The sequence below is a fragment of the Geotrypetes seraphini genome, chromosome 1 (genome assembly GCF_902459505.1).
Source record: "Geotrypetes seraphini chromosome 1, aGeoSer1.1, whole genome shotgun sequence".
Taxonomy (NCBI): Eukaryota; Metazoa; Chordata; class Amphibia; order Gymnophiona; family Dermophiidae; genus Geotrypetes; species Geotrypetes seraphini.
In genome coordinates this window covers 391,909,531-391,929,157 of record NC_047084.1, presented here as the reverse complement: position 1 = coordinate 391,929,157, position 19,627 = coordinate 391,909,531, and the positions used below count along the sequence as shown (strand labels likewise).

Here is a 19,627-nt window from a genome sequence, read left to right as displayed (position 1 = left end):
ATGGACTTCTCAGGCCAGGATACCTTGGATTCATGCCAAATTTGTGATGGATAGCCGTCTGAGGAGCTGGCTGCATGGCACATGAGGGAGGGTGGGAGCCGCTGGCTTAGTCTCCTCTTGTCCCTCGGAGGTGTCGTACCTAGTTGGTCCGAGAAACAGGAGGAAAAGTCCAAATTTGAGATGGAGAATAGCACAAGTGCGTCCCTGGCAAAACACAGCTGGAAAACCCCAGAAAGGGATTAGGCATCATCCACAGGGGCTATCTGGACGTACTGTTTAGGAGTCGTCTTCCCCCTTCTGAATTTGCTAAAAAGATGTTTGCAGCTTACATGCTTAACCAGGGTAGCATGGAATCCTCGGGGATTGTGGCCCTGCTGGCACAGGGGCTCCACCTCCCTCCCTAGATTGCAGTTCCTCAATAATAGTGCCGTATGAAAGTCGGGGAAGTTCAGTCGGAGGACGACGGGCGTGTAAATGACTTTATATGCCTTTATTGTCCCAGTCAGGATCTTCTGTAGCAGGAGATGCGGCTTCATCTGGGTGAGGCCCCTGATTTTGGCAAGGACCCAACTGTGCGCAGGCTGTTTAAACCAACAGCACTTATAGGGATAATCTCTGAATTCCTCCAAGAATTAAAGCTAGAGTCGTCTTAGTCCTCTGCCATGCAGGGCTTGCTTATGAGCAGAACCAAGAATTAGATCTCTTGCTTTCCCTCACATCAAGACATTACAAAAATGTTATGGTTTTATGGGAGGTACCGGAGGGGCCCATTTGGGTGGCCAAAGCTATGTCTAAGCTCTACCTGACGTATGCGGCATATAACCAGCCTTTTGTTACCTCAAAGGCGGCGTGGTATTGAAGGATACCCAGAACTGCAGATTAGATTTTGTACACAAAATGCTTTTGAGGGCATGGCCTCAGGATTGAAAGCAGCCGGGATGGCGTGGTTTTTTTTGGTCACCCAAGCTTGCCGCTCTTAAGTTGCACCACAATCTGGACACTATCTTAGACAAAAGATCTCCAGTTTTTAATGACTGATGTGGATCATATAGCTGGTGCTCTGTATGACCTTTTCAGAGTTGTGAGCAAAATGCTATGAACCAGATGTTGGGCGGGGTATTTCCTCCTCAAAGGCAACCCTGAGTAATATGCCAGTTAAGGGACAGTTACTGTTTGGGAAAGGTGTGGATGATTTTATGGCCAATGTGCCAGTAATGTCAACAGAAAAGACTTGTGGTATAGCTAGGTTTATGATAGTTTGCAGAACCCTCAGATACCTGAGCCGTTAAACCATCAAGAGTTCTAATAACAGCATATACAGGTAGCGAGTATCATTCATCGGGTTCTGCTATTTTAAAGTGCTTAATTCTTAATTAAGGTATCTGAGGGTTCTGCAAACTATCATAAACCTAGCTATACCACAAGTCTTTTCTGTTGACATTGTTGAATGATTGACTTGTTACATTGCTTACATTTTTCAATGTGCCAGTAAGCCAAAATTCTTACTGGACAGCAGACCTTGATCCTCTAGGGGGATAGGTTGTGGTAATTTTTGGACCTCTAGGTGATTCTGCCAGTTCTTGAGAGGACCACTAGGCCAGAGATAGTTTCAGAACTCCAGACAAAGATTTGGAGGAGCTATGCACCCTCAATATTCAGGATCATGCTCTGCTGCTGCTCCAAAGAAGCAGTTATGATGCCAAGCCAATTTAGTGTCCTCTAATTTAGAACCCCAGGACCCCTTCAACTGAGCACAATAATGTCGGGCTTGATGATAAGCCCAGAAATGTGTCACCGGCAACTCCCATTTAGCAAGGCTCGATGTTCTGGTGCAGCTGTGTCTTCAGGTGATTCTCCTGTATGTTTTTCCTCCTTGGCCGATCGGCCGGGTCATTTGGAGGATCACGGCTCATCCAGGCAGCGTCATTCTGGTGGCTCCAGATTGGCCTCGCAGACCATGGTACACAGATCTGATGAGGCTGAACAAAGGTCACAGCCTTCAGCTGAGCACCTATCCGGACCTTCTCACGCAGAGTCTGGTATCCTTGGAGGATTTGGGTCTTGAGTGCGCCCAAGAAAAGAATCTGGGTATCATTGTAGACAATACAATGAAGCCTTTCCGCCCAATGTGTGGCGGCGGCCAAAAAAAGCAAACAGGATGCTGGGAATTATTAAAAAAAGGGGACTAAGAATGTCATAATGCCCCTGTATCGCTCCATGGTGCAACCTCATTTGGAGTATTGTGTTCAATTCTGGTCTCCTTATCTCAAGAAAGATATAGTAGTGCTAGAAAAGATTCAAAGAAGAGCGACCAAGATGGTAAAGGGGATGGAACTCCTCTCGCATGAGGAAAGATTAAAACGGTTAGGACTCTTCAGCTTGGAAAAGAGACGGCTGAGGGGAGATATGATTGAAGTCTACAAAATCCCGAGTGGAGTAGAACGGGTACAAGTGGATCGATTTTTTTCACTCCTTCAAAAATTACAAAGACTAGGGGACACTCGAAGTTACAGGGAAATACTCTTAAAACCAATTGGAGGAAATTTTTTTTCACTCAGAGAATAGTTAAGCTCTGGTACGCATTGCCAGAGGATGTAGTAAGAGTGAATAGCGTAGTTGGTTTTAAGAAAGGTTTGGACAAGTTCCTAGAGGAAAAGTCCATAGTCTGTTATTGAGAGAGACCAGTGCTATAAGTGCTCTTTAGACCTAATGCTGTTAGTAATTGAAACAACTAAAACAGAATTACAAACCTATAACAGTGAGCTCCAACAAGCCAAAGAGAGTCTAAAATCCATAGGTAATGTGGAAGATTACAACCAAAAGTTAATAGAGCTTAATCTTAAGATGGAAGCATTTAGAGAGGATTTACGTAAGACCAAAATTAAAAAATTAAGACGTGATGAGTTAGATTATACGAAAGGATTTGTTTATCCATACAAATCCAGTACAAATAAATGAAAAAAACGACCCACATATACACATACCTCTTCTGACACTTCCGACGACGATAAGAAATCAATGCCTGGTCCCAAACAAAATCAGTCAGTCCATTTTCAGGGGGGACCTTTATCAAATATTCGCAGACCAGCCAGAACAAAAAACAGCAGGAATCAACCATAACATCTAATGTATTTAACTTTTCACACAGGATTCTAACCACCACAGAATTATCTGTGTTAAGCAAAGGGTTATCTTTTGTGCCCACCAATTCATATCATCCACTTAACACTAGGGTATCTATATTCAAGTTCATAAATGTATATTCAAGAAGGAACACCTAATGCACTACCATTTTCAAGTGACATTATTTTAAAATCAAATCTACATGGTGTCCACCAGGGACAGTGGATGCACACATTCAAACATTTGAAAATTTAGTACTAAGGGATGTCTGCTCCTTGGAACAGGACCCCCTTAGAATACAATTCAATTTATCACAGACACAGCAGAGAGCTCTACAATCTCTTATCACTGATCAAAAGATTGTTATCCGCCCCGCAGACAAAGGGGGAGGAGTAGTTCTCCTTGACACAGAACAATATGTGGCAGAAGCCGAGCGACAATTATTTGATCAAAATTATTATAATAGTCTTCAAGAAGATCCCACTTCCCACATACAGAATGTCATTTCACATCTTTTAGTGCAAGCATTAGAAGCAGGGGTTATTACAGAAAAGAATTTAAGTTTCTATCATGCAAATACCCAGAACTTCTGTTATCTATTTTGTTCTGAAAATACACAAATCACTTTTAAACCCCCCAGGTAGACCGATTGTGTCGGGCAGAGGGTCTATTTTAGAACCATTATCCGCCATACTTGATACTTATTTGAAAGATAGAGTTCCTTTAGCTCCTTCTTATGTACTTGATTCAGCTAATATGATCAACATCCTAACACAATATCAGGATGTACCTTCACATGCTATTCTCATCACGTTAGATATATCAGCTCTTTACACCAACGTTCCACAGGATGCAGCAGTAGCAATTATTAAGGAGGAACTAGAGGCATTAGAGCTATCAGATAGCAGGATATATTTCCTGACACAGTTGGCACACATAGCTTTAAGTATGAACTATTTTCAGTTTGATACCAAATTTTATCAGCAAATCAAAGGAACAGCTATGGGGGCCAAAATGGCTCCGTCTGTAGCAAGTTTGTACGTATCTAAATTCGAACACAATTATCTGTACACCTCAATTTTTTGGAAAGATCTGCTGCTTTGGAAACGTTACATAGACGACATCTTTACTGTATGGATAGGTCCATCTACAGATCTTCATACATTTTTGGAGTGGCTAAATGCATGTGACAGTAATTTACAGTTTACCATGCACACAGACTCCAGGCAGGTATCATTCTTGGATATCCAAATTTGTTTACATCAAGGCTATTTTTCCACTACCATTTTTCGGAAGCCTATGGACAGAAACAATCTATTAGAATATAGTAGCTTCCACCCCAAACACTTAAGGAACAATATTCCGGTGGGGCAATTTTTACGTCTCCGAAGACTCTGTACTACGGTCCAGGATTACATTCATAAAGCCAGTGAGATGAAACTTAGACCATACAACGGGGGTATCCTTCCTCTGTAATCCACAAAGCATATAAGAGAGCGTTGTATGCCAACAGAACTTTATGATTAAGTCTTTCTCTTAAACAGGATGAGGATGCTTTAGTATGTGTTCTCCCTTACTCAGTCCGGGCATTTGACATCAAACGGATCATCAAGCAACATTGGGGGATTATGTAGTATCATGAGGAATTTCAACATGTACCTAGATTTGCATTCTCTAAACAATGCAAATCTCAAACAACAGTTGGTACATTCTCAGTTTATCCTACAACCCCCTGTACGGACATTGGGGCAACATACACCTTGTGGACATTTCAAGATGTGTCAATATAGTGTTACCCTGCAACAGATGTCCATACATTCTAACTGTCTCAGCAAGATTCAATGCCCCGCTACTGACTGTGACTCTAAACAAGTAGTCTACATAATCCAATGCCCGTGTCATTTGCTTTATGTGGGGTGTACCACCCGAAGTATCAAGACTCGGATAGGGGAACACATCAGTAGAATTTGCACAGGCATTAAGGAAGCCCCCCTAGTTCAACACTGGCAAGAGCAACAACATGCAGTCATGGACCTAATTTTTCCATACTCAATGTTATCATTACTACCAGAGGAGGAGACGTTGCCCACATATTGTGGAAACAGGAGCAGAAATGGATTTTTTCCCTTAATACTTTATATCCACATGGACTCAATAGTGAGATGGAGTGGATAGCCTTTCTGTAAATTTATTACTATGTGTAGCCTGCAAATTTGTGGCGATACAAGCACTTTATTCACCAAGTATCTTTGCATTATAACCATAGTAACAATGTAATTCACTCGTTTAGCAATAATACAATTATCCCTGTAGCCTGTTAATAAGTTCAATTACACACATGAATCCAATGCTAGCCACGCTGCTCACGTTCAACAAGCACACAGATTATCCCTCCCCCTTTTGGTTTAAAAATGAGAAGAAGCTGCGTCGTCCTTCTGGCAGTTGAAACCTCTCATATTGGTAGCTGTTTCCAGCAGTGGTATGTACTTCACAGCGTTTCTCTCTCATAGTACAACCTTATAAGTTTATTTGAGCATTTTGTCGTAGAGTGAGCAGTGAAATCTTTACTCGCACTCGACTTTGTCACATTTATTTTGTTTTTTAGGTGTGTTTACATCACCAATTCAAAATAGTTATTTAAAGCTTTAAAGGACTCTCAGTACTTTTACAATTGGGTCTCCTGAAAAGAGGTCAGTTTACTTTTTGATACAAGCACTTTCTGACTTCCTTCTGTTTTCAATCGGAAGTTTCCCTGCAATTTCTTAAGGAAATTTATTTTGCCCTGTATTGGTAGCATGGAATATTGCTACACCTTGGTTTTGGCCAAGTACTAGTGACCTTGATTGGCCACCTTGAGAACAGGCTACTGGGCTTGATGGACCATTGGTCCGAACCACTAAGGCTGTTCTTATGTACCTATAAAGGATATTCTGCCCTGTGATACTCTTTTGAAGTCTAAGCAGTCGTCAACGGTGTTGGCTTACGCTAAGGACTTCCAACATTGGTGTGCCCAGGACCAGATGGACTCTTATTCAGCCCTGATCTTGCTAATTCTCACTTTTTCTACAAGCTGGGTTGTTAAAGGCCTCACTGTGGCTTCTCTTTGGGTCCAAGTGGCTGGGCTCTCCTGTTTTAGATCCCGAGAGTATCGGTCTTCCTTAGCGTCTCATCCTGATGTTGCTAGATTCTTGAAGGGAGCTCTTTGTATCCGACCACTGATTAAGCATCCTTTCCCTTCCTGGGACCTTAACTTTGTGTTGTCTGGCCTTACCAAGACTCCTTTTGAGCCCCTTCATGATGCTACCCTCTTGGACTTGACGCTCAAGACCATTTTTCTGGTCGCCATTACTTTGGCGTCGGAGGTGGGAGTTTCCCTTCAGAGGGTTCCTTCCTTCCTGCTGAAGGTAGTTTCGGCTTTCCATGTCAATCAGGAAGTGTGTTTGCCTGCCTTTTCAACCGACATGTTACAAGACACAGGACTGTCTGTTGAAGAAACTGGATGTGCGCAGAGTTCTTGTGCGTTATTTGGAGGTCACCAACGAGTTTCATCTCTTTGATCATTTGTTTGTGCTGACTCATTCAGTTAAGTGGGGTGCTCTTACTTCCAAGGCTACAATTTCCAGATGGATCCGGAGGGCCATTTCGTCAGCCAACATTCTTTCAGGGAAACAGTCTCCTATTTCCGTTAAAGCGAATTCTACCAGGAGTGTGGCTTCTTTGTGAGCCGAAGCTAGATCTCAGTCCTAAGAGTCGGCGCAGCAAGCCCACCCTAGCTTTTTGGGGGACTGCTTTTGTATATCCATATTGTCTAGAATGTCTCACCGATTTCACTGGAAAAAGAGATTAGGTACTTAGCCTGGTACTATTTTTTTCCAGTAGATAGTTGAGACACTCTAGACCAGTGGTTCCCAACCCTGTCCTGGAGGAACACCAGGCCAATTGGGTTTTCAGGCTAGCCCTAATGAATATGCATGAAGCAAATTTGCATGCCTATCACTTCCATCATATGCAAATCTCTCTCATGCATATTCATTAGGGCTAGCCTGAAAACCCGATTGGCCTGGTGTTCCTCCAGGACAGGGTTGGGAATCACTGCTCTAGACTCCCGCCCTGTCCCTCCTGTGCCTGCTTACAGATTTAGTCTGTTTATGCTTCTCCAAACTGATTCTTGGCTGTCTGTCAGCCCTTGGTGGCTGGGAAGACTTTTTATATATGTTTAAATTTATTGAGGAGTAGTTTCTGAGCTCCTTTGAAGCCAGTGTTGGTGGTTAACAGTACTGTTTAGTTACTTTTGAACAGAACAATTTGTTTAAGCCTGATGCTACAGGTGCCTCTACTTCACGTGTATTGGGTGGCTCTGCGTGCTTGGGTATTAACTGAAGTTGGAGCTAGGGAGCCCAGTGACGTATAACAGAGGCAGAGTGAAAAATCCGGAGTGGATTCCTTCTGCAGCAGCACACAGCTATAGGGAAATAACCCTAGTCTAGAATGTCTTACCTATCTACTGGAAAAGAACTTATGGTAAGTACGTAATCTCTTTTTTTTTTCCCCCGCCCCCCTTGGTTCCATAAAGAACATAATGAAAAATCCTCAAATGACAAAAATGGAATAACATGTTTTCCATTTACTAGCATATGCAACTTCTTGTGGTGGCTGACTATAATTTTCACATCAAGCAAAGGTGGTTTAACAGGCAGAGGAGGAGAGAAATATCTTACAGTATAAATGTGATTTCCTTTTAGGTACTTTGTTGGAGTATTAGACAAGAAATATGGAAAAATGCAAGTATATAATGGTGAGCTCTACAACATGCAGCCAACGTTTCCAGGTAAGGAATAGTGTCACTCCCAGTGTCTGTGAGTTCTGGTACACGTGTCATGTTTTACTGAACTGTTTAGTTAGAGTAGAATGTATCAATTTCCAGCATTCTAGACTTAGGGACATCTCTTATATTGGATGCCAAGATGGGCAGATTGTGTTTTGTAGATGGATGAGAACAGGTATTTGAATTGTCGTCTGCTAAATGAGAAGCTTGTATTGCATTATTAGTTTCCAGAGAGATGTACACCCGGAACAGTTTAGAATGTTTAGCTGTCAATTTTATTGTACACAGTCTGTTGAAATTTTTTTTTTTTTTTTTTGTAACTTTGCAATATCTGATATTAAATATTTATTAGAGAGAACCCCATGTTCAATTTTGTTCCAATATGCTGTGTATATCAGTTTAAACTTGATTTTTTGAAGTACCGTATTTTTCACTCCATAAGATGCACTTTTTCCCCCCAAAAAAAGTGGATGGAAATAAGAGTGCATCTTACGGAGCGAATACCCAACACCATCCCCCCCTGTTACCTTATTTTAATTCTGGCACCCTCCATCGCTGGATGCTGCTGCCTCTCTAGTGGCAGAGTGGCGCACAAGGCTGCCTGCCTGGTCCCCACTGCTTCCTGCGAGAACTGACGACTGATGCAGTTGCCTCCTCTTCTCTAGCGGCAAAGTGGTGGGGACCAGGCAGGCAGGCCTTGTATGCCACTCTGCCGCTAGAGAAGAGGAGGCAGCCGTGTCGGCTGTGAGTTCTTGCAGGAAGCGGCGGGGACCAGGCAGGCAGCCTTGTGCGCTGCTCTGCCACTAGAGGCAGCTGTGTCCAGTGAGGGAGGGCGCCAGAACTAAAATAAGGTAACGAGGGGGGGGGCCTGGGCCTGACTAATTAAAAATAGGTAGGGGGGGGAGAGGACAGGGCCTGTCCGCCCTGTGGAATTAAAAATAGGGGGGGAGGGGCCTGCCTGCCAGCCACTAGACCACCAGAAGGGGGGAACAGGTTACAGAGCCTGGCAGGGAAGGGGGACAGGGTGCAATGCTTGGCAAGGAGTGTTGGGTTGGGTGCACAGCCTGGCAGGGAGAATTTGGAGTGCCCAAAAGGTCGATCGTGACTGCTACCTTTGCGTTCTCCCTGCTTCCTCGATGCTGTAACCAGCAGTGATTGCAGAAGCACTGAGCACACCAGCCTCTCTTCCCTCCTGACGTCGGTGGGGGGGGGGGAAGACTGGTGGGCCTGGCACTTCTGTAGTTGCTTCTGGTCTATTACAGTGTTGGGGAACAGGGAGAACTTGGTAGTTTGGGGGCATGTTACCAGACGGCAGCCGCAGCGGCTTGGGGGCCTGTTTCCAGACAGCAGCTGTAGTGGCTTGGGGGCCTCTTTTCAGATGACGGCGGTGGCTTGGGGAGAAAGAAAGGGGAACAGAGAGAAAGAAAGGGGGGCAGGGAGGGAGATGTTGGTTGGGGAATGGAATGAGGTCTGGAGGAGAGGGAGCATACAGGAGACAAAAAGAAGGGAAGAAATATTGAATGTACAGTCAGAAGAAAGTACAACCAGAGACTCATAAAATCACCAGATAACAAAGGTAGGAAAAATGATTTATTTTCAATTTAGTGATCAAAATGTGCCCGTTTTGAGAATTTATATTTGCTGTCTATATTTTGCACTATGGCCCCTTTCTACTAAACCGCAGTAGCGGTTTTTAGCGCAAAGAGCCTATGAGTGTCGAATGCACGGGGCATTCAGCGCAGCTCCCTGCGCTAAAAACCACTATCGCAGTTTAGTAAAAAGGGAGGAGGTATATTTGTCTATTTTTGTATAGTTACTGAGATGACATTCCATATTTTAAAGTAATCTGCCTTGACCTCTTTGAAAAAAAACATGAATATAAATGATAATTAACATTTTCTCTGCATACAGTGTGCTTTTGTATATTTTATTTTATTTTATTGTTGGTAGATCATTTTGACTTGGTCATTTTAAAAGTAGCTCGCAAGCCAAAAAAGTGTGGGCACCATTGCACTATATCAACCAGCTCACCTCTATCCACATGTTTATTGACACCTTCAATGAAATCAAGCAAATTTGTGAGGCAAGAGCTCCCTTGGCTGAACCCATGATAACTTCGTCTATGTGGTCCACAATTTTATTTTATATAATGGTTTCTACCATTTTGCCCGGCACTGAAGTCCTTTTTAAAAATTGGCGTAACATTGGCCACTCTCTAATCTTCAGGTACCACAGATGATTTTAGCAACAGGTTACAGATCACTAGCTGCAGGTCAGCAATTTCATATTTGAGTTCTTTTAATATCCTGGGATGTATACCATCCGGTCCTGGCGATTTATCACTTAACTTGTCAATTTGGCATAGTACATCTTCCAGATTCATTGAGATTTCTTTCCGTTCACATCATCGCCCTTGAAAACCATTTTCAAGGTTCAGGTAGATCTTTCATCTTTTTCCGTAAAGGCCGAAGCAATTAATTCATTCAATCTTTCCGCTATAGCCTTATCCTCCCTGAGCGCCCCTTTTGCCCCTTGATCATCCAACGGTTCCACAGATTCCCTCACAGGTTTTCTGCTTCTGATATACCTAAAAAAATTGCTATGAGTTTTTGACTCTTTTGCAAGTTTCTCTTCATATTCTTAGCTGTATTTTATCAGTGCTTTGCATCTAACTTGCCAGTGCTTGTGTTTCTTTTTATTTTCTTCATTTAGATCCTTTTTCCATTCTTTATTTTTTATTTGTTTTAAGTCTACATTTTGATTAAAATTTATAATCACGAGGATCACATGATGCAGCCTGTCTGAGAAGTCGCGTGCGAGTGGAGCTCCCTTCGTCCCCCCTAAATATTGGCCTTTAAACCTTGCTGTTGGCTGCTGCCGACGGGATTGAGCGGCGTGGAGAGGCAGAGAAGTGCCTTGTGGTGGGAGTAGCGGAATCTACGCTTTCCCGGAGGTCTGGTTTGTCTGTGAAACTGGCGCGAGCACTAAAAGATAGGCCAGCTCTGACCCCGGCCAAGATGGCTGAGGAGATCGCGACTTTTACGGTTCCCGCAGGGGAGTGAGTGCAAGAGATTACTCGCTCAGTCTCGGCAGCGCTGACGGTCCGCCTAAACAAACAGCAGTCGGGCATGGAAGAAATGCATGAAAAATTTGATTCTCATGCACGCAGAATCACGGAAGTGGAAATGAGAGTAGCTGCACACATAAGAACATAAGAAGTTGCCTCCACTGGGTCAGACCAGAGGTCCATCTCGCCCAGCGGTCCGCTCCCGCGGCGGCCCATCAGGTCCGCGACCTGTGAAGTGGTTTCTGACCACTTCTATAATCTACCTCAAGTTCTATCTGTACCCCTCTATCCCCTTTTCCTCCAGGAACCTATCCAAACCCTCCTTGAACCTCTGTACAGATTTCTGGCCTATCACATCCTCCGGAAGCGCGTTCCATGTGTCCACCACCCTCTGGGTAAAAAAGAACTTCCTAGCATTTGTTCTAAACCTGTCCCCCTTCAATTTCTCCGAGTGACCCCTAGTGTTTGTGGCTCCCCTCAGTTTGAAGAATCTGTCCCTATTCACTTTCTCTATGCCCTTTAGGATTTTGAAGGTTTCTATCATGTCCACTCTAAGTCTCCTTTTCTCCAGGGAGAACAGCCCCAGCATTTTTAACCTGTCAGCATATGAAAAATTTTCCATACCTTTTATCAGTTTAGTCGCCCTCCTCTGCACTCCCTCTAGTACCGCCATGTCCTTCTTGAGGTACGGCGACCAGTATTGAACACAGTATTCCAGGTGCGGGTGCACCATTGTGCGATACAGCGGCATGATGACTTCTTTCGTCCTGGTTGTGATACCTTTTTTGATGATGCCCAGCATTCTGTTTGCTTTCTTTGAGGCTGTCGCACACTGCGCCGATGGTTTCAGTGATGTGTCGACCATCACCCCCAGGTCCCTCTCAAGGTTACTCACCCCTAGCAGTGTTCCCCCCATTTTGTAGCTGAACATCGGGTTCTTTTTCCCTACATGCATGACCTTGCATTTCTCTACGTTAAAACTCATTTGCCACTTTTTTGCCCAGTCTTCCAGTCTCGTTAGGTCCCTTTGCAGGTCTTCACAGTCTTCCGTGTTTCTAACCCTGCTGCAGAGTTTGGTGTCATCAGCAAATTTGATAACCTCACATTTTGTCCCCGTCTCCAGATCGTTAATAAATATATTGAACAGTAGAGGTCCCAGCACCGACCCCTGTGGAACTCCGCTCGTGACCCATTGCCAGTCTGAGTATTGGCCCTTTACTCCAACCCTCTGTTTCCTGCCTGCCAACCAGTGTTTGATCCATCGGTGGATATCCCCTTGCACCCCGTGGTTCCACAGCTTTTTAAGTAGCCGTTCGTGAGGTACCTTGTCGAAGGCTTTTTGGAAGTCAAGGTAAATGATGTCTATGGATTCCCCCTTATCCATCTGGCTGTTTATTCCCTCAAAGAAGTACAGCAAGTTCGTGAGGCATGACCTTCCCTGGCAGAAGCCATGCTGGCTCGCCTTCAGTTGTCCATTGTTTTCTATGTGTTCGCAGATTGTGTCCTTTACCATTGCTTCCATCATCTTTCCCGGAACCGAGGTCAAGCTCACAGGCCTGTAGTTTCCCGGGTCACCCCTTGATCCCTTTTTAAAGATGGGCGTGACATTTGCTATTTTCCAGTCCTCTGGGATCTCCCCAGTTTTTAGGGAGAGGTTACATATTTGGCGAAGTGTCTCTGCTATTTCGTTTCTCAGTTCTTTTAGTACACGTGCAGCGGTCTCGATGCTAGAGTGCTCGTACTGCAAAAGGAAACAGAGCAATTGAAAGAGCAGCTTGATGAGCAGGAGAACCGGAGCCGCCGGAATAACCTTCGGCTGGTGGGGCTTCCGGAGACTGTTAAGGATGTGGAGCTTTACCATATTTTTTCTATGTGGCTCCCAGACCAATTGCAGCTGAAAGACTCTCTAGCTTGCTATTTGCTTGTGAAAGATTGGATCCCTGCAACAACTGGAGAATAGGAGACCTCGTACCGCGATAGCCCGCTACAACAGCTGGAGGGAGAAGAAAGCCATCCTGAGGGCGTATCGTAAGAAAGGGCCCCTGGACTACCAGGGAGTGAAGCTGCTTCTCTTCAATGACTATTCTATTAGAGTGGCGGTGCAACGCAAGCTCATGTCTCCTTTCTGTTTCACGCTCCATTCTAAAGGCATCCAGTTCGCCCTTACCTTTCCAGCAAAACTGCGTGTCTGGAAGGATGGTAAATCATTCACCCTGCAAGATGTGCATGAAACCCGCCGTTTTGTGGATAATCTCTGAGTCTGCCTGTTTCCTGGGGTCCGGATCGCATTTGTTGACCGCGCTTGTCCACCTTTGTTTCCTTGGCTTCGCTTCTGGTTAATGGTAGCTGGATTTCATGACTGGCTTGATGGACCATCTAAAGAGGGACGGAGGCGCCTACTTGCTGCGGTCTCCCTACTCTGCACAGCCTGCAATAACCCGGGTTCTATGGACTGGCACTAGACATTAGGTTATCTTGACTTGAACCGGCAGGTCTTTTCTGGTGGTCTTGGATTGTTGCTTATCCCTTTTCTATGGCTCAGTTGGTATTCTTGCTGTTCTTTAAGGGTTATCTAAGTGTGCTTACAGTCCATGGATCCGATTGTGTTTTATTTTGTTTTCTCTGTCTCGCTTTTTGCTTCTGTTTGGTGGAGTTGTTGGGTATCTTGGCCTTTTTCTGCTTTTTGTTGGGATCCTGTATGGGGGGAGATGGGGGAGAGCTCCCTTGCGAGCGGGGGTGGGTAGTGTGCATTTCGGGTTGCAGGGCTTGGGGAGGGGGCTACCGCTATGGAACTTTATGGGGAGGGGGTGTGGGGGTTGCAGGGGACTGTCTGGGGCTATATGAATGCATACGAATGGGGGGAGTGGATGTTGGAGGGGGAGAGTTTGTTGGGAGTGCTTGGCTGTAGAGGGGAGAGCTTCAGTTTGTTCTGTTCGGCCCGGGGACCTAGCTGGGATGTCCTGTCGGGGTGGATGACATTTCGTACTGGAATTATTAGTGTGTGCTGGCTGTACGACAATGGCTGATTTAAAGGTGGTCACACTTAATGTGGCTGGCCTTCGGTCACCCATAAAGAGATCCAGAGCCCTGGTAGCCCTGCGAAAATTGAATGCAGACGTAGCTTTCCTCCAGGAGACGCATCTGTCCCAGCTGGAACATTCCAAACTCCGCAGAACTTGGGTGGGGGACGTATATTCCTCCTCATTTGGGGGCAGGAGGCGTGGAGTGGCAATCCTTCATAAAAAACTACCTTTTCAGCTCCATAAGTTGGTTCAAGATCGGGATGGGAGATTTGTTTTAGTTCTAGGGGAGCTGTGGGGAATGAAGCTGATGCTCTGTAATATCTATGCCCCCAACGTGTACACTCATAGTTTCTTTTCATCCCTTCTGTCTCGATTGTCGGGTTGTCCTGAGTATAGTATAATAGCAGGGGGCGACTTTAATATTACCGCTGATCTGGGAATCGATTGCAAGCCCCCAAGAGTGCGGCCGCGTGACCAAGATACTAGGGGGATTAATTTTTTGGCCAGACATTTGGACCTTCTTGACATTTGGCGCACACTACACCCCTATGATTAGGACTTTACCTTTTTCTCTCATGCGCATAATACCTACGCAAGACTGGGCTATCTTCTTTTTGACCGCAGGTTGTTTGCTGCCGCTTCCCGTGCCGATATCTATGACTGCACTGTCTCGGATCATGCCCCTGTGGGGGTTGCTCTCTCTCTCTAGCCTCTCCTATTATGGGCAGGTCATGGAAACTGTCCCCCCAGCTTTATGCTGATAAGGAGTTTCGGGAATATCTTAGAGCCCATTGGGTGGACTACCAGATGACTAATCAAACTGCGGATGTGGGACCGGGGACTTATTGGCATGCCTCTAAAGCAGTGCTGAGAGGGCATATCATAGCCTATACGGCCCATAAAAGAAAGGAGCGGGACCGGGAACTGTTGCAGCTTATGGGGAAATTGCGTGTTCTTCGGCAACACCACATTCAGTCGCTGACCGATTCTGACAAACATGAACTTAGGATGCTCAGGGAACGGATAGAGGGGGTGCTTAATCACCGCATGCGGACTTCTCTACATTTTCAACGATATCAGCTGTATAGGTGGGGCAGCAAGACTGGTAAACTCTTAGCTAATTTGGTGCGCCCTCCTAAAAAGACACAGATTATTACCTCTATTAAAGATGAGCGGGGGGAAGAAGTTTACCACTGCTCATCATATAGCGGAACAATTTGTTTCTTACTATCAGCAATTGTATGCCAGAGGCTCTTTAGACAGGGAGGCCTTGTTGTCTTTTTTTTTTTTCTGACTTTCCTCTCCCTGGTCTTGAGCCTTTGTACCTGCAGGCATTGAATAGTCCGCTTGCGCGAGATGAAGTTTTGACTGGTATATGCTCTCTTACTTTGGCAAAGGCACCGGGCCCTGAATATTATAGGACTAGTCTTTAAGCCCATTACATTAACGGGTGCTAGAATAGATGTGTCTGTCTGTGTTTCTTTCTCTCTCTCTCCTTGGCCACTGTCTGTGTCCTTCTATCTTCCCCCCCTCCCCAAGCAAAACTGTCTGCCCCCAGCACACCCCTCCACCCAAAGCAGCCCCCTTTCCCTCTCACTGACTGTCTATCCGTGGCCCCCTTCTGTATTCACCCCAGAGCAAAGCTGTTTGCCCCCAGCACAGACATCCCCCCCCAAAGCAGCCCCCTTTCCCTAACTGTCTCTCCATGGCCCCTTCTGTCTTCCCTTAGCGCCCCCAGTGCCGCCTTCCATGTCCTTAATGTCCCATTCAATGTCCTTGGTGCCCTCAGTGCCTCCTTCCTATATCCTTAGTGCCCTCAGTGCCCCCAGTGCCTCCTTCCAATGTCCCCCCTCAATGCCTTTTAGACTTTGGTCCACCCACACCCTCCCCCCGAAGCCAGCCTGCCTGCCTCCCATCCCCCTGTGCAGTAGAACCTTTAATTTCTACCCCCACCATTGTCCCATACAGTAGAATTCGGCATTTGTTTCTATCTACCCCCCCCCCCACGCCACTACCGCTGCCATGCAGCCGACCCCACTGACCCTCCCATCGTGAGACGAACACAAATTTCCGGCCTGCAGCAGCTCCACAGCACTCTACTGTCCTGATTTCCTCGGCAGTGAAAATCAAGACAGTAGAAGGCTGGAAGCAGAATGTTTAGAGTGCTGTGGAGCTGCTGCAGGCCGGAGGTTTGTGTTCATCTCGCGGTGGGAGGGTTGGATGGTAGGCTCAACCCGCCGGCCCTGGGGGTCCGCCCGCAGGCACGAATTGTAGCCGTGTAGACACCTCCTTGGGCAGCAAGGTTCGCACGCGCACGGGGTTCTCGTCGACCCGGGGCTTCGGCGCCATAGAGGGAGGGAAAGAGGCGCGAGCCGCGCATTCAAGGAAAGCGCGCCCGCTTCATCTTGTTTTTTCGGCATCCGCCCCCTCCCCGGAGCGATTCCGACCTCTACTGGGCCCTCCAGTAGCTCACACTCCCACATCCGTGCCCTCCCAGCAGGGAATTTTGAAAGCAGCGGCGCGAGGTGGAGAGCAGGGAGGCTGTGGTGACGTAATACGCGCGCATGCGCACTCGTGCTGCCGCGACAGATCAGGGAACACGCGACGCAAGTGCGCATGCGCGCTTAACTTTTTATTATTATTGATACTCCAGGACTTGGTAGCGCAACCCTTATGTGATCTGTATAATGGAATATCTGAGGGTGAGGGCTTGTTCCAGGATAATCTAGCTCATGTGGTTCTTTTACCGAAGCCGGGCATGGATCACGAATTGGTCAGCTCGTACAAGCCCATCTCTCTTTTAAACCAGGATGCAAAGCTGTTAGCGGCCATCTTAGCGTGCCGGTTAAATGCTATCTTGCCGAGCTTTATTCACCCTGACCAGGTGGGTTTTGTGCCGGGCTGCTATGCATCTATGAACTTGCTGAAAGTGCTGGGAGCGATTCGGTCCCATGTGGGGAGAGGGGGACAATCGGCCTTTGCTGGGCTAGATATGGAGAAGGCGTTTGACAGCATCTCCTAGGAGTACCTTTTCTGGCTCTTGGAGCGGTACGGATTTGAGGGATCCTTCCTCGCCTTGGTGAGGGCACTGTATGATGAGCCCTGGGCCTGTCTGATAATTAATGGGGGTATGACGGACTGCTTTGATCTCCAGCGGGGTACTCGACAGGGTTGTCCGCTGTCCCCTCTGCTCTTTCTCTTGGCCATAGAGCCCTTAGCCATAAAAATTAGACGGAGTGACCAAATTCAGGGGGTGTGGGTGGGGGGCCAAGAATGTAAGATCAGCCTTTTTGCGGACGACATTCTCCTGTATCTGGATCGAGCCCCAATTCATTTGGATAGGGCACTTGCGGTGGTGAAATCATTTGGGATACTCTCGGGACTTCAAGTTAACTGCACTAAGTCTGAACTTTTGTTGTTGGCCGGGGGGCCTCTGGAACAGTGGCATGCGTCACTGACTATCCCACCTTTGGCTAAGCCTATGCGGTACTTGGGTATTTTTTTGAGTACGCAGCAGTCCACCTTTTATACGGCTAATATTCTGCGGCCCCTGGAGGAGATTGGCCGGCTGTGTCAGGCGTGGCAGGATCTACCTTTCCCTAGCAACAGCAGCAGATGAATCCAGAGACCAATGGGATAGCTCACATCTACCAGCAGGCGGAGATAGAGAAACTGATTAACAGGTGGTCTTATTGGCTGGCACTCCTCCTGTCTCATCAGTATTCTCTATCTCCCAGCAGGACAAAGTCGCTATTCACCTAGCTCCTGGATTCTGGCTGTGGCTGGAAACTTATTTTCTCCTGTTGAGATTTTCTCTTCAGTGAGCTTACGATTCTATCCCTCCTGTTGAGATTTTCTCTTCAGTGAGCTTACAATTAATTCTATTTCTCCTGTTGAGATTTTTCTCTTCAGTGAGACAGGGGTGTCCGGCTGAACGGTGCCGGCTTTAGGGGTTACACCTGAGCCCCCCCCAGGTCCCTGCCTCACCCTCCCTCCTATGATAAAGGGTCTATTTAGGTCTCTATTTTTTCTTCTTTCCCTGAAAAAAAAAAAAAAAAAAGAGAGAGACTGCATCTGCTTTCCCTGATTGGGTACTCTCAGTGGTGCTCAACTTGTTCCTGCCGGCGTCTAACAGCCCTGTGAGCCGGGTTGTGAGTATGCCTTTTTTGCCTTGCAGTTGCAAGTTCTATTTTCTGGTGGCTTCCATCCTCAGCTCCAGGAGTCTGGTCTTCAGAGGCGACTCAGTACCTGTTCATTCTTCTACTCTTGAGCAGGGTCAGGCTATATTTCTGGAGCTTCAGATCATTCTTCCGGATTGCCACTGAGGGTCCTTTTGGTCAGTATTAGGATGGGGGTCTTTCTCTACATTTATTTAGAGATGCTTTTAATGTTTAAAGCATAGTATGTTTATAATTGCTGAGGTTTTTTACTCCCCTTTACCTATTGTTATTTCCTTTATTCTACCCCAAACAAAAATTGAAACTTTTATCTTTTCCTTCCCAACTGTATGTTTGTTCAAGTTAAATGTTTTTTGTTAAATTGTGAATCCCTTTTTACTTTATTATATTTTTGTTATGTACATCGCTTAGTGATTATAATAGGCGATTAATCAAATTTTGTTAATAAACTTGACTTGATTCTCTCCGCGGAATCTGAGCATGGCCCATTTCTTGGATGTTACTGTGTACAGCGTTGTGTACGCTCTTGAAAGTGTGCATGTTAGTACTAGTATAATCTTCGGCATCCTGGGTATTGTGATTTGTGGCTCAGGCGTTCTAGCTCCTTTTAGGAAAGCGAGATCTCCTTGACCTGGACCTCAGGGCCCCGTCTCTCAATTCTACTCTTCCTAGCTTCTTCGGCGGGCACAGGGAGTGGGAGTTAGAGGGGGTTGCTGCATGGCTCCTTTCTCGCCTCTGCCTTCTCCTTTTCAGTGTTTTCCGCTGGCTGATGATGGCTTGGATTTGCCATCTCGAGCTCGCCTTCCGGGCACAGTGTGTGTAGAATCCCTGGATTGACGGCGCCTTCCTTCCTATGCGGATTTGATGAGTCTTGACAGCTGGACTAAGAAGTTTCCTGGCGTCTCCGGCTTTGCCCGCCTAGGGTCCGATCCACATGGATATTTGTACTACTTTAGTATTATGACCTAGTTTTTTTTAGATAATCTTGGCTGACGTGTACGGGTTATGCAAAGAAGGTTGTTTCTTCTCTTATCCAGGTGCTACGGACATCTTCTCCTGTGGCTTCTGCTTCCTTTTGGAGGGTTTTCCTTTCTTGGGTGCTTCTTCACGTTTGAACCACTCCAGAGTTCCTTTTTGGCACAAGTGTATTGCCGAGGGCTTAGCGTTCAATTCCCTTCAGCTTCTGGTGCCATTCTTGGCTTGTTACAAGGGCTAGGTATATGGCTCTTCGCTGACTTCTCAGCTTCCTGTAGTTCAGTTCCTAAACAGAGTGCGGTATATTCATGCGCCTCTTAGAAAGCCCGGTTTGGAGTACAATCTTCATGTACTTCTTCTAAGTTTACTGACGGCTTCATTTTAGCCTTGTCTTTTGGGACTCTAAAGAGCTGTGCCGTTGAACATGGGGTTCCTT

At 46.1% G+C, this 19,627-nt stretch overlaps 1 protein-coding gene across 1 annotated transcript in view; it reads left to right on the top strand.

Annotated features, from left to right (window-relative positions):
* The window catches only part of POLR1E (RNA polymerase I subunit E), a 220,609-nt gene that overhangs the window by 39,785 nt on the left and 161,197 nt on the right, over positions 1-19,627 (top strand). The window contains exon 4 of the mRNA XM_033917278.1: positions 7,866-7,951. Within this exon, the coding sequence (XP_033773169.1) occupies positions 7,866-7,951 (86 nt within the window). The remainder of the gene's footprint in view (positions 1-7,865; positions 7,952-19,627) is intronic.